Raw genomic sequence first — 12,077 nt, 5'->3', positions numbered from 1 at the left:
TCAGCGAGTTGAATGTGCGAGCGTGTGCATTTAACCATAGTTATGTTTAGACAGGTAACCACAAGACAGAGACGACCAGAGACTGGTAAAGGTTTAGGTGGTTTACCGTGCCATACAGGTGCTCGTCTGATTTATTTGTGATTTCAAATAACTTATATCGACTGGTTCGTGTCTGCGATATAATGACTATCGATTGGATTTTTACATTTTGGAAACAGGAAATGGAATGAAGTGTATCCTCTGGATCTGATATGAACAATGAATAGATCTGTCAGCTTAATTTTCTTGCAGCAATTGTCCAACAAATTTCTGAGAGGGTAAGGTAGTTTTAAAATTTTAAAGTCAATCCGTGCGAAAAACACGGCAAGTAATGACCTGATTTCTGAAGCGACTTTGCAATTGAGCTCCCACAAAACAATTTGCCTTGATAATTCCAAAACAAAAATCACCGGATACAAACAAAAAGGAAAAGAAGAAGAATTGCAAGTGACTGCAAAAAGAAATTCATTCGGCAAACTCTGAGTAACAGATCTGTAAAAATTTTCTCTTGAAATGTTCTCTTTTGCATATTTTTTGTGTTAACTGACGACATTTCAATAATTGTCACAAATTTTAGGATAACCCGAGATATCTAATTTGACACTATGGAAACAGGAAATGCAAATCATGTATGTGCTATGTATGTAGCTATGAATGTAAACGGCTTTCTCAAAAAGCAGTAGCAAGCAAAAAAAGTATCCGTATTGTGTGAAGTAAACTTTTATCGAGACTTCATACATTGTAATCTATTACTTCGACATATATTTCTAAATTCCATACGCACGCATTGTAACTCCAGTTTTAAGGAAATAACTTATTTCATTTAAACAAAAATGTTTTTTTTTTTTTGTCGCACACTTTTTATAAAACTGCCGATAACATATTAACATTTCAAAAGAACTTCCGCCAGCTTCTGATATGAATATTGTATAAAATGCTTACCGCAAACACCCACCTGACATCACAATTAACTACACCATTCCATAGGTATAATGTTGAGGGGCTTTGTATTTCGAAAAGTGTATTTAGTACTAATCTTGATTCTCAACTCCAAAGTGGACGCCAATGCCGATGTTGTCGTTGTCGACGAAAATTTTACCCTCAACTCAACTGAAAATGCTTTGGAAAATCCCGAAGAAACTGGTCCCTATATAGAGGGTGACATAAAGGACGATAACAATATTTATAGGACACTGTCATTTCAACGCAATGGTATAATAAATCCTTCCCTGCGATGGCCCAATGGTATAGTGCCCTACATTGTTCAAGGCTCGTACTCGCCTCAGCAGCTGGACATTATTAATCACGCCTTTAACGAGTATCATAAGAAGACTTGCATACGCTTTAAAAAGCGCACCATTGAACGGGATTACATCGTTATTAGCAACAAAGGTGAGGGCTGTTGGTCAAGCGTGGGCCGTATGGGTGGCGAACAAGTCGTTAATCTAGAAAGTCCAAAATGCTTTTCCAACTATGGTACGACTATTCATGAATTGATGCATGTCTTGGGCTTCTATCACGAACAGAATCGCTACGAACGTGACAGCTTCGTACGCGTACTGGAGGACAATGTCAAGACCGGTATGATGGCAAATTTCCAAAAGCTTCCGTTTGCATTGGCGACAACGTTTGGAGTCAACTATGATTACGCCAGTGTAATGCATTACAGATCCACCAGTTTCTCGAAAAATGGCAAACCCACTCTGGTGGCCCTCAGGTCTTCACCTGACGCCTCGAAGATGGGTCAGCGCAAAGGCTTCTCCCCCGGTGACATAAAAAAGATCAATTTAATGTACAAGTGCTATTGAAAATATGTATTTATATATGTATATGTTTGTATATTTATTAAAATACAACAACAATCCTTAAAAACAATTGTATTTGTGGTTAAAAGTTACTAAACGTTTTAATGAGTGGACAAGGATGCGATGCAATGACTTTGGTTCAGTACACTACAGGTATGGTCAATCACAATGTCAATCTAAAGGTAATTCGTTGCGTTTATAGGCGTCGTCACAAGCGTGTGTTGCGACATCTTCTTAGTGCTTAGTGAAATTAAAGTTCTTTTCGAAGAAAACATTACTCTGGATGGTCAGTTCCTTGCACAGAGTGGAAAATCTTCTGATAGCTCGATATGAATCTTAAAAAGAAAGAATATCGAATATATTTGTGAAAAGGCAGAACCAGTAAACATAAAGAAACATAAGGTTTAGTTGGAATTGTTGTGGGTTAGTGCGCGCGATGTATATTTATCTATCAATCTATCAGGCCCATTGCGTTATTTTATTCCTCTTTGCCGGTATGGGAGAGGCTGTCGATTGCCATATCCTCGATCAGTGAGGCCGACTAAAACTCCCCATTTTAATATTAGTTGGTGTAATGGTGGATGCAGATGAGCAACTACTGTTGGATGCTGTCGTTGGAGTATGTGGAATTTTTACAACCAGGCCGCTTTTCTTACCTCCGGTTTCATTATTTTTCTGTAGATCGACATTCATGTTTATCTGAATGTTGGATGAGGAGCCTTTGCGTGAAGACGACTGGCTATTGAGAAGGTCCCTTATGTGCTGAACGATTAAATCGATGGCAACTAGAAAGAAAGGTACAATTCAAGAACGTTTTTGTTAATTTACAATCAGTTTAGGTGGAGTGCCCAACAGTTGTTATGCGAAACAAAACATTCAAAAGGAAACAGGTATAGCGTAAAAAGCACTTACCGAAACAATTAGCATTACTCTTGCAATAAACGAAACGAAATAATTCGAAAAAAAAAACTTTTCAGGTCTAAATACTATGGGTTCATTATTTATTGAGTGCATTAATAATTACTTGTACAAATTGATATATCATTCCGCCCAAATCGTGATGTGAATTCCCGATTTAGAACTTACCTTCTTCCGTCTTATCGGGCACCTGGCAAATGTGTTATGTCTCACAAATCACAGATAATATTAACAAATCTTTAGATATATTATTATTTACTGTGGCATATACGTATGTACACTTTCAACCGATGTTATCTGGCCATCGTACTATTTATTTGGATCCTCAACAATCTTAACATCTATATCGGCTAATGGTAAGTCAATGAATGTAAAAAAAAAACTGGGGACGTTAATTACTGCAACAATAATTAATGTAAGTGGAAAAGCAATCTATTGGAATAAGAAATCCGACTCGATTATGATTAAATGGAGGAATGCAAAAGGGGAAGCCGCCTTTAACAGTGTTTAAATGCGTATTCTTTTTAAGGAGAATTGGAATAAGGTGTATAGGACGACATCAGTTGCGGCACTTTTGGTTGATTTTGATGAAGTACGAAGGTAGGCTGCATCATGAGCGTCAGCAACATCAAAACTTATGACAAATTGTATGTGTTTCAGTGTGGGTGTGTGTGTCCGGGAAAAATCGATGATGCACGTCCGTCATATTTTCTGTTACTGTGATGCAAGTATGCTTATTTTAATGTTCTCGGATCATAGCTGACGGGGTATGATTGCTAGATGAAGTAGTTGTTGAATTAACATTTGTAGTATTATGCGCATTAGCCGTATTGCTGGACGCATTGGCACCCGAATTAATAGCACTGCTACCTGGTCTAAGTATTTCTCCGATATGGTGTACAATTAGATCAATTGCAACTGCAAGAAATATATAATAAAAAAACAACAGAACAACGAAAATATTGTAGAAATCAAACTCTAGGTTTATGGTCAGTTACATAATAAAACGAGATAGTTGACCTAAATGTACTACTGTGTTTACTGTCGAACAACCAACGAAATCAATAAAAATAGTTAACTCAAGTCAGTTACAAGGAACAGAACGTGTTAGATTGTTAGATGAAAACAAACAAATCAAGCAGCTACATTTAGAATCTAGTGATTTCATTTCATTTTCTTTTTTTTTTTTCGAAAAACCCACCTGTATTGTCAGCTCCTCGAGGTATAATAACGTCGGCAAACTTTTTCGTCTGTAATTTAAAATCAGGACTTAGAGATTGTATTATGCATGGTAATATTTAGGACTTACGGGTGAGCAGAACTCTTCGAAAGCTGGCTTCACAAATGTCATGTACTGTGTCAACACAGCGTCCAGGTCCCTTCCTCTTTCATTTATGTCCCGCGGTACTGAAATGGAATGTATATTAATTACGATAGTTTAATTTTAAGATAATTGTTCTGAAGCTAAAGCACGACTTAAGTTTCATAAGAACTCAAATTTAGCTCTATCCCTGCATCCCTCCCCCGAACAAAAAGCATTTTCATAGCAATAATTGGCATCGACTCATGTAAACAATAAAAGCACAAAACGCTAGATTATGTTATCATTTGACCAGCATTTGTAATGTTGTATACATACCTCTTCTAGCTAAGCGGGTGTCTGAATCTGTATCCACAAACAGTTTCATGTGAAACAAATCTCTTATCTTGGGGAAGTAGAATACCAAAATACCCTCGAATAGAACCACATCGGCAGGGTAAATTGTTAATTTGTTTTCGTAATCTCTGAAAGATAGATACACAGAATTATTTCTTCCCACCCTCCAGTGCCAGTCCAGTGGAGAACATACAATGAATTTGTTTTGTAATCATAACCTGGTATTTCCACTTTAACTCCCTTCAATATTGCCTCCAAGGTGTCATACATTAGCTGTTCATCGAAAGCGTCGGGATGGTCAAAGTTGTAAAGACCTTGAAATGCCTTTGCCTTCTCTGCAGCGGTTAGTTCACGATAGAAGCTGTCTTGGCTAATTGTTACAACCTGCAGATATTGTATTAGTGATTTGTTCATCAGGATGTGGGAAATATAAGATGGTTAACGCGCACAAACGAACTGACCTGTCGCTGGGTGTGATCCATATCTGTTTGGCCCAGCTCTGTCATAATCTTTTTGCATACCGTAGACTTTCCACTGGCCGTACCACCTGCAACGCCAATAAGAAATGGCTTTTTTACCACATCACCATTTGGTAAACTTAGTGTATGCGCGTGGTCCATGTCCATGGCGTAATTGTTTCCTTTTCGGATGGCCTGCAAAGAATTTGCTGGATGTCAGCAAGTACAAGGCAGATGGCTAAAGAGTAATCAAGTAGATCGGAAAACACCCTTAGTACTGTAGTTGACAGCCAGAGAAGATTTTGACATTTCAAAGACAACAGAAATCAGCTGATTTAGGGAACATGGTTTTTCGTATGACAGATAGAAGCGGGAAGGGGCTCTTCTTGTGTAATTGAAAGGAAGCTATGCATAGACAGTGTTTAAAACGTTTTGCGCTTTTAACTAGCCGGCAATTCTGTTACAAACCCGTAAGACGGCCCAACGTACTAAGGGATCCCGCTGCCGGTGAGAGTACAGCGAAACGTCCAGCTACAGAAATACAACGTCCTACTGATAACCATAATGCTGTCGATCTCACAAAACATCTCCAGGCGAAAATTTTGGCAACCGGACCTATAACCGTGGCCGAATACATGCGCGAAGTGCTGACAAACCCTCAATCAGGCTATTACATGAATAGAGATGTCTTTGGGCGAGAGGGAGACTTTGTGACTTCGCCTGAAATTTCACAAATATTCGGAGAGGTAAGATTAGGCCCGACCAACAACATTACAAATTTATAGATTCAAAGTACTTAGCTAGTTTCCATTTGGATTTTGAGTGAATGGCAAAAGCTGGGAAGTCCACCGTTTCAGTTGGTGGAATTGGGTCCGGGAAGGGGAACTCTGATGCGCGATGTAATAAAAGTATTGTCCAAATTCAAACTCAGCACCGGCTTCTCCATACACATGGTGGAAATAAGTCCTCACCTCAGCAAAATACAAGCACAACTTCTCTGCTATAACTTTGATGATTGCGATCCAAATGTCGACGTGTACTATCGCAAAGGTGAAACAGCGTCTGGCACAAAAATCTATTGGTACAGTAGATTGGAAGACGTTCCACGCAAGTTTTCTGTTGTAATGGCTCATGAATTCTTTGATGCGTTGCCAATACATAAGTTCCAGCTAGATAAAGGCGTGTGGAAAGAGATTCTCATCGATTTGGCAGAAGAAAAAGGAACTGATTTCAGGCTCGTTTTATCTAAAAATCAAACACCTCTTTCAAAGATATATACGCCTGTAGCTGGCGAAACAAGGACGACTTTAGAGTACTCTTTGGAAGCGGATCGTTTGGTCGGCCTGCTGGCGGATCGTTTCGAATCTGACGGTGGCATTGGTCTTATAATGGATTACGGCCATTTTGGAGAAAAAGAGGACACTTTTAGGGTATGTTTTCAAATCGATTTTAATATAAATTCACATTTATTGTCAAATATAGGCATTCAAAAAACACGCTCTGCACGATCCTTTGAAGTCGCCTGGAACGGCTGACCTCACTGCTGATGTCGATTTTCGTCAAATTAAAACTGTGGCAGAACAAAAAAATCAAGTCGTTTGTTTTGGGCCGGTAGAACAAGGCGTTTTCTTAGATAGAATGGAAGGAAAAGCACGATTAGAGGTAACATTTCCCCATACAGATGCATAAATTGTGTCAACTAACCATCTTGTTTACACTTATAGGCCTTAGTAAAAAATGCACTACCCGAAAACCGAGAAACTATTAAGTCAGCCTACGAAATGCTAACGCATTCCAATCATATGGGTGCCCGATTTAAATTCTTTTCAATGTTTCCCGCTGTTTTAAAGGAACATCTGACAAAATTTCCTGTAAATGGGTTCCATTAAATGTAATACAAATTGTACGATAGCATAATTTGGTCAATATTGTATAATATAAATCTTAAGAATGTTTAACAGACACTATTAATAATACAGTTTTACTTCTTTTGGAATGAAGCATTGATGACTTGCATTTCGGCTGGCGTAAACTGTAGGACAGCACTTATCGCATTCATCATATGACGTTTGCCATCTGCATCTTTGGATACAATGTAGCTGATGACGACATTTTTTAGGTATTCCAAATTGGCTCCCTCTCGGGTCTGACATCGTTCGAGTCTAAGAAAAACAGAATGTGAAAATGGTACATCCACTTCGTAATATTGACTGAATACCTACCTATCAACTTGCTCTTCCAGTGCGTCGATTTTATTGCTGAGCTCTTCTTGACTTACAACTTTGTCGTGGATGGCCTTCCGCATAGCAGTTTCCGCTTGATATTTAGCCTTTCTCAAGTTGGCAATCTCAATGTCCTTCCTGGCGATTTCGTTCGCGTAATGAAGCATATGACAACTTTCTCCTACAGAAAGTTTCTTTGCCTTCAGTGACACCTTGCGAACGTTGGAGGGTGCGGGGACATCTTCATTACTTTCACCGTCAGAAGATGCACAGACTGGAGCTTCATTTGGCATTAAAGAAATTCCCGTATTGTTTGAAGCATGAAATATCTCAAATGACGTCTGTAAAGCCTTAATTTCTTGTTCTTTTTCGTCCAACAGCTGCAGTGACCGCTGTCTTTGTTTCTGAAGTTGTTGCTCCAGCTCATTTAATTTATTGCGATAGTCATTTTCAATGTCACTCTGCAAACTCTTCCATTTGTCTCTTTCTTCTTTGATACTTATCTGTAACTTTTCATTGTAATGCTTTAATTCCAATTCCTGTTCGTCTATGTTGCGGTTCAAAACTTTGACCTTTTCTTGCAACGTTGAAATGTGCGATTTCTGCTGCTCAACCTTTTCTTTAAGCTGCTCTATCTCATTTCTAGCCCCATCAAGTTGATGCAAAGTGTCCAACAATTCTGCCTGACAGTGCGAATGGTCCGTACCTACAGAGAATATGCTGGCCAAATCAATGGGGTTCGGCGAGCGAGAGTTTTCTTTGATAATTATCCGTTTTAAACGCAATATTTCATCTACAATGTGGCCCAGATCAGTGTCGTTGTAGCTATCGTTTGCCTGAATAGGCTTTTCGGCACACTTGCTGTGCAGCGTTGAAGAATTCTCATTTGTTGTTCTTTCCAAGTCTTGCAGTTGCTTTTTCAGAACATTAATTGCCTCCTGATCCTGTTGACGAAGTCGGTCATAGTTACCCACGGTCCTACTCAGCTCGGCTAATTTAGTTTCAAGATTTGCCAAATTCGCTTCGTGGAGAATAGCTTGCTTGCGCGACTCTTCCTCTGCCATCTGAACTCTTCGCTGTTCAGATTTAATGGCCACAGCATGCTGCTCTTTCAACTGTTGCATTTCTTGTTGGAGTTGCTTCAAGAGAGTCGTGCTGTTGACATTAATTTTAGCGTTGTCAGAAACTCCTTTTTCTGCCTGAAGTTGCTTTAATTGAGCTTTTGCTTCTTTAAGCTGAGTTTGCAATTCGTTTACCCGGGAGTGTTCGGCCTCGTTGCTGGCGAAATTTGTTTTAAAGTTGTTCAGTTGCATCTCAATGTTTTCCTTCAGGTGTCGCTCGTCCGCATACAGTTTTTGTAGTTCCCGGATCATTAACATTTGATTGTTGGTTTCCTTTTCACGCTCCTGTCTTTCGATTATCCACTTGGCCTTGACTTCGTCAACATCTGCCTTAGCGCGCTCTTTACTTTCCTGTAGCTTAGAGTGAAGATCACTAATCAGCTGTTCCTTTAGCTGTATTTGAGCACGAAGTTGTTTTTTATCAGCCTGGAAAGAAGCTTCCATGCGAGACTTTTCGGCCGATAATGTTGCCAATGAATTCATTAGAGTGGCAATCTGGCCTTGGATGCTGGCTTTCTCATTATTATCATCATTGTTTGTGTCAGGCGGTGGAACAGTTTCGGCTTCTGACTGGCCAGACACGTCGGACGTGGAAGAACTATTTCCATTGTCTACTTTCTTCTCTTGGGAACTAATCGCAGCCAAACTGGTCTCCAATGCCTCTTTCTCCTTGAGTAAACCTTTGTATGCAGTAACAACGTCTTTCAATCTTTTCTCATATCGAGCTAGCTGTTCTTTTTGGGAGTTTATTACACCCTCCAAATCTCTTTTCGTTCGATCCATTTTGTTAAAAAAGTACAAGGTGTGTAAATCGTTTTGGTTTCGCTTATTTCTTAATTAAATTTTGCCACATAATACAAACAATACTATCCAATTGCATCCAAACAAAACATAACACTAAACAATGAACATCTGATTTTTGTTTTGACATTTGACGTCTGCGATTTCAACCGTGACCCAACTATAGGTCCTCGGAGCTTCTGAACAGCTGATCATCAGACTGGCTGTCAAAATACTTTATTTCGACCATGAAAAATCAAGGAAAAAACATAATAATGGGCGGACCGAATTTTTAATACCTCCCATCATTGGGTAAAGAAAACATTTTTATATTAACGTACTTAGATTCAAACGAGTTCCACTCTAAAATACAAATACCAATAAGACCGTTTGGCTAATGCAGTTAAACGTTTAAAAAGCCATACATAAAGTGGATGAAGCCGTTATATGGGGACCATGCCAAAACAGGAACCTTTATAGGCAATTTTACACCACAAGGATTGTTATCTATTGTAAGTCTTAAATATCAAATTTGAAACAATTTCGTGGGTAAATGCCACCGGAGCTACCGTTATATAAGGGTCATCCCATCGTTTCAACCCCTTTCTCAATACCAACCATTTAAAATGTTATTTTTCCAAGGATGTTCATATGCAACTACGGAGTTAATTAGTCTTAAAACGTACAATAATAGTTGGCAATAAAAACTTCCCATTTTTTTCCTAAAGCTACTCCTTTTCTCTCAAAAGTCAGTTTAAATATGAGTATGTCCTTTAAGTTATTGTTTAATATCTCTAGCTGGTAGCTAACACGGATTTAAGAACCCAGGTCTCTTTGGACAAAAACAGGGCATTCCGGCTCCATTTGTGTGCACAATAACTCCGACGCAAAAATGGACACAATAACCATCAACATTTTGAATAATAACTGTAGGAAGATTTTCATCAAACTTAGCTCATTTAAGTAGTTTTGCCTATGTTAGAGCTAGTTTGAAAATTGATTGTATAGGTCTACTCTTTTAGATAATTCAACACAAAAGTTCAATAATTTCAAAAAAAAAATCATATTCTCAAAAATCTCATAATGAATGGAGTACGAGCAACAATCATAGCTTGGCCCGTGTTAAAATTTTATATTAAACTTGGTCATGAAGGGTCATACGAAAATATTAAACAACAGTTGCAAGATGAAAATAACAGTAGTAAAATGAAAACTAGGTATATCCCAATTATACAAGATTATCTCGCATGAAGATATTTTTATAGTCTTTCCTTCTGGTATCTAATGCGCAGATATAATTAATATTCTCCGTAGCTTCCATTCTACAGTCCTCTTTAAAATCGCATTTCTATTTATATGCCTAATCTAACCTTTAGCTTTTGACCACTAAAGGTATTTATCTGTCCAAACTCTGGCTGAACCCTAATTTTGCCTACATTTATCTCCAAAATAAACATTTAATATGAATACAAAGAACACAGAAAGAAAATCACATTTAAAATAGACTTTTACGAAACTTATACTATTGACCTCCATGTTTTCGTATGTGTTGGTCACTGGTCGCAGAACATCACAAACTAATAAAGTCTTGCTTAAATAAATATAGGACACTATCAATACAATATCCATATTTTTAACCACAATGTATTTAGTCGTTTTCTTCTTCTTTTAACATTTGCTCTATTAAACGTTTTCGTTCTTCAACCTGTCTCAGTTTCCGCATCACCAAGTCTTCATAGTCCTGTGGTGTTGTTTTACTTGTTTGTTGAGATTTATTTGCCTCACTCGATTTGGCTGTTTCGTCCACCCACTCTATATGCAAGGGGTTTTCAATTAGGCCCTTTTCGTACGTCATAGCCATTTCCGCAGCCTCCCGTGACTTGAATTCGATAAGGGCACTTCCATTCTTTTTGCTCATTACCAAGGCAATGATATCACCATACTTCTTCATAAACTTTGTTAAATTGTCGTCGGAGTAGCCACCGTTTGAAGCATCCTTCTTATTTGAATTCCATTTAATCTTCAGTCGATGTGGCTTAGAAGCGGTGTCGTCTGTTCTTTGATGTCCCACTAAAGTGTTTTGTAACTGTTCCCTGAGTAATCTCTGCTCTTCTTCAAGTAAGCGGGACCCCTCTCTTCGTAAACGTTCAATTTGGTCATTGAGTATTTCCTCATCCGTTTTCGGCACCTTATAAGTTTTCTGACTTTTTGAGTATATATTATCTAGTGCATCTTTTTCCCTTCGTTCCAGGTCCTCCTTTAGCTTTTGTCGTTTCGAATCTAATTGTTTATGGCGAACCTCGGCCGCTTTCTTAGCCTTCCAAACTTTGTCGTAAGCCGCTCTAGCTGCTGCGTCGGTTAGAACTTCTAATGCCTTCGATAGCTCGTGAAAAAGCTCGGCTGCCTTTGGGTTGTCAGGGTTCTTATCTGGATGGCATTCTAAGGCCTTTTTCCGATACGCTTTCCGGATTTCACTTTCTTCGGCCTCTAAGTCAATTCCCAATATTTCATAGAGATTTTTATCACTTAATTTATTTGAATTTGCCATGTCAATTTTTATTTATAATACAATCAAAATAATCCACAATCATTGATTGATTCATTCGTTTGTTTACAACTTATGCTTATGAGTGTACAACTCAGTGAACGAGGAACTAGTTTCACCAAGTCCTCTATTCTCGTTCTAATGCAAGCCACACACGATACAACTTGTTGTACAACTTGGAGAGGATGTATTCAAGATTGTATCGTTTTTGGGACGGTTGTACGAAGTTGTGTCTCGGTTGTATGAAAAGTCAAAATTTTAAGCATGAATTTTGACATTTCATCTGATCCAATAACAGCTGTTTTTAGATCAATTCGCTTGAAGAAAGACCTTATAATTGGGCCATGAACAGCTGTTTTTAGATCAATTCGCTCAAAGAAAGACCTTATAATTGGGCCATGAACAGCTCTTTTTAGATTAATTCGCTCGAAGGAAGAAATTATCGGTCTGTTCCAGAACTGCATGAATGTAAATGTTTTTACTACGATAATCGATTTCCCCTTTATGATATCGAAGAAAGTTACAAAACTAG

The 12,077-nt window shown here is 38.4% G+C and overlaps 5 protein-coding genes across 7 annotated transcripts; 2 read left to right on the top strand and 3 right to left on the bottom strand.

Moving 5' to 3' along the window:
- The first annotated feature begins 22 nt into the window (after window positions 1-22).
- LOC101892115 (zinc metalloproteinase nas-14) lies at window positions 23-1,979 on the top strand. The gene has a single exon (XM_005186159.4). It carries the CDS (start codon window positions 1,032-1,034, stop codon window positions 1,845-1,847), a length of 816 nt encoding a protein of 271 aa, XP_005186216.1. The 5' UTR covers window positions 23-1,031; the 3' UTR covers window positions 1,848-1,979.
- LOC101890776 (uridine-cytidine kinase) lies at window positions 1,833-5,170 on the bottom strand. 3 transcript variants are annotated; one of them, XM_005186151.4, is made up of 7 exons: window positions 4,881-5,169; window positions 4,613-4,803; window positions 4,402-4,547; window positions 4,072-4,169; window positions 3,964-4,012; window positions 2,501-2,629; window positions 1,833-2,179 (listed from the first exon to the last, which is right to left on the bottom strand). In XM_005186151.4, exons 1-7 carry the CDS (start codon window positions 5,043-5,045, stop codon window positions 2,079-2,081), a joined length of 879 nt encoding a protein of 292 aa, XP_005186208.1. In that variant the 5' UTR covers window positions 5,046-5,169; the 3' UTR covers window positions 1,833-2,078. The 3 variants fall into 3 exon arrangements, with proteins under 3 accessions (XP_005186208.1, XP_011293644.1, XP_005186209.1); XM_011295342.3 differs by having other exon boundaries at window positions 1,833-2,629; window positions 4,881-5,170; XM_005186152.4 differs by lacking the exons at window positions 1,833-2,179; window positions 2,501-2,629 and adding an exon at window positions 2,815-3,680 and having other exon boundaries at window positions 4,881-5,163.
- Window positions 5,171-5,217: 47 nt separating this feature from the next.
- Window positions 5,218-6,844, top strand: LOC101890329 (protein arginine methyltransferase NDUFAF7 homolog, mitochondrial). Its single transcript, XM_005186148.4, has 4 exons — window positions 5,218-5,623; window positions 5,678-6,307; window positions 6,360-6,539; window positions 6,602-6,844. The coding sequence occupies exons 1-4, from the start codon at window positions 5,285-5,287 to the stop codon at window positions 6,764-6,766; spliced, it is 1,314 nt and encodes a 437-aa protein (XP_005186205.1). The 5' UTR covers window positions 5,218-5,284; the 3' UTR covers window positions 6,767-6,844.
- Window positions 6,779-9,285, bottom strand: LOC101890500 (GRIP and coiled-coil domain-containing protein 1). The gene is made up of 2 exons (XM_005186149.4): window positions 7,100-9,285; window positions 6,779-7,039 (listed from the first exon to the last, which is right to left on the bottom strand). The coding sequence occupies exons 1-2, from the start codon at window positions 9,001-9,003 to the stop codon at window positions 6,859-6,861; spliced, it is 2,085 nt and encodes a 694-aa protein (XP_005186206.1). The 5' UTR covers window positions 9,004-9,285; the 3' UTR covers window positions 6,779-6,858.
- A 1,343-nt stretch (window positions 9,286-10,628) lies between these two features.
- LOC101890156 (dnaJ homolog subfamily C member 17) lies at window positions 10,629-11,663 on the bottom strand. Its single transcript, XM_005186147.4, has one exon. The coding sequence runs from the start codon at window positions 11,546-11,548 to the stop codon at window positions 10,649-10,651; it is 900 nt and encodes a 299-aa protein (XP_005186204.1). The 5' UTR covers window positions 11,549-11,663; the 3' UTR covers window positions 10,629-10,648.
- Between the last annotated feature and the right edge of the window lie 414 nt (window positions 11,664-12,077).

The sequence above is a fragment of the Musca domestica genome, unplaced genomic scaffold (assembly GCF_030504385.1).
Source record: "Musca domestica strain aabys unplaced genomic scaffold, Musca_domestica.polishedcontigs.V.1.1 12, whole genome shotgun sequence".
NCBI lineage: Eukaryota > Metazoa > Arthropoda > Insecta > Diptera > Muscidae > Musca > Musca domestica.
This window is presented reverse-complemented; position numbering and strand designations above follow the sequence as displayed.

Coding starts and splice junctions, on each gene's coding strand:
- LOC101890776 (XM_011295342.3), bottom strand. CDS start 5,045: ATGGACATGGACCACGCGCATACACTAAGTTTACCAAATGGTGATGTG. Junction 4,170..4,401: donor CACCCGCTTAGCTAGAAGAG/GTATGTATACAA, acceptor ATTCCATTTCAG/TACCGCGGGACATAAATGAA. Junction 4,013..4,071: donor TCGAAGAGTTCTGCTCACCC/GTAAGTCCTAAA, acceptor TTTAAATTACAG/ACGAAAAAGTTTGCCGACGT.
- LOC101890500 (XM_005186149.4), bottom strand. CDS start 9,003: ATGGATCGAACGAAAAGAGATTTGGAGGGTGTAATAAACTCCCAAAAA. Junction 7,040..7,099: donor CTGGAAGAGCAAGTTGATAG/GTAGGTATTCAG, acceptor TGTTTTTCTTAG/ACTCGAACGATGTCAGACCC.
- LOC101890329 (XM_005186148.4), top strand. CDS start 5,285: ATGCATAGACAGTGTTTAAAACGTTTTGCGCTTTTAACTAGCCGGCAA. Junction 6,308..6,359: donor AAAAAGAGGACACTTTTAGG/GTATGTTTTCAA, acceptor TGTCAAATATAG/GCATTCAAAAAACACGCTCT. Junction 6,540..6,601: donor AAGGAAAAGCACGATTAGAG/GTAACATTTCCC, acceptor TTACACTTATAG/GCCTTAGTAAAAAATGCACT.
- LOC101890156 (XM_005186147.4), bottom strand. CDS start 11,548: ATGGCAAATTCAAATAAATTAAGTGATAAAAATCTCTATGAAATATTG.
- LOC101892115 (XM_005186159.4), top strand. CDS start 1,032: ATGTTGAGGGGCTTTGTATTTCGAAAAGTGTATTTAGTACTAATCTTG.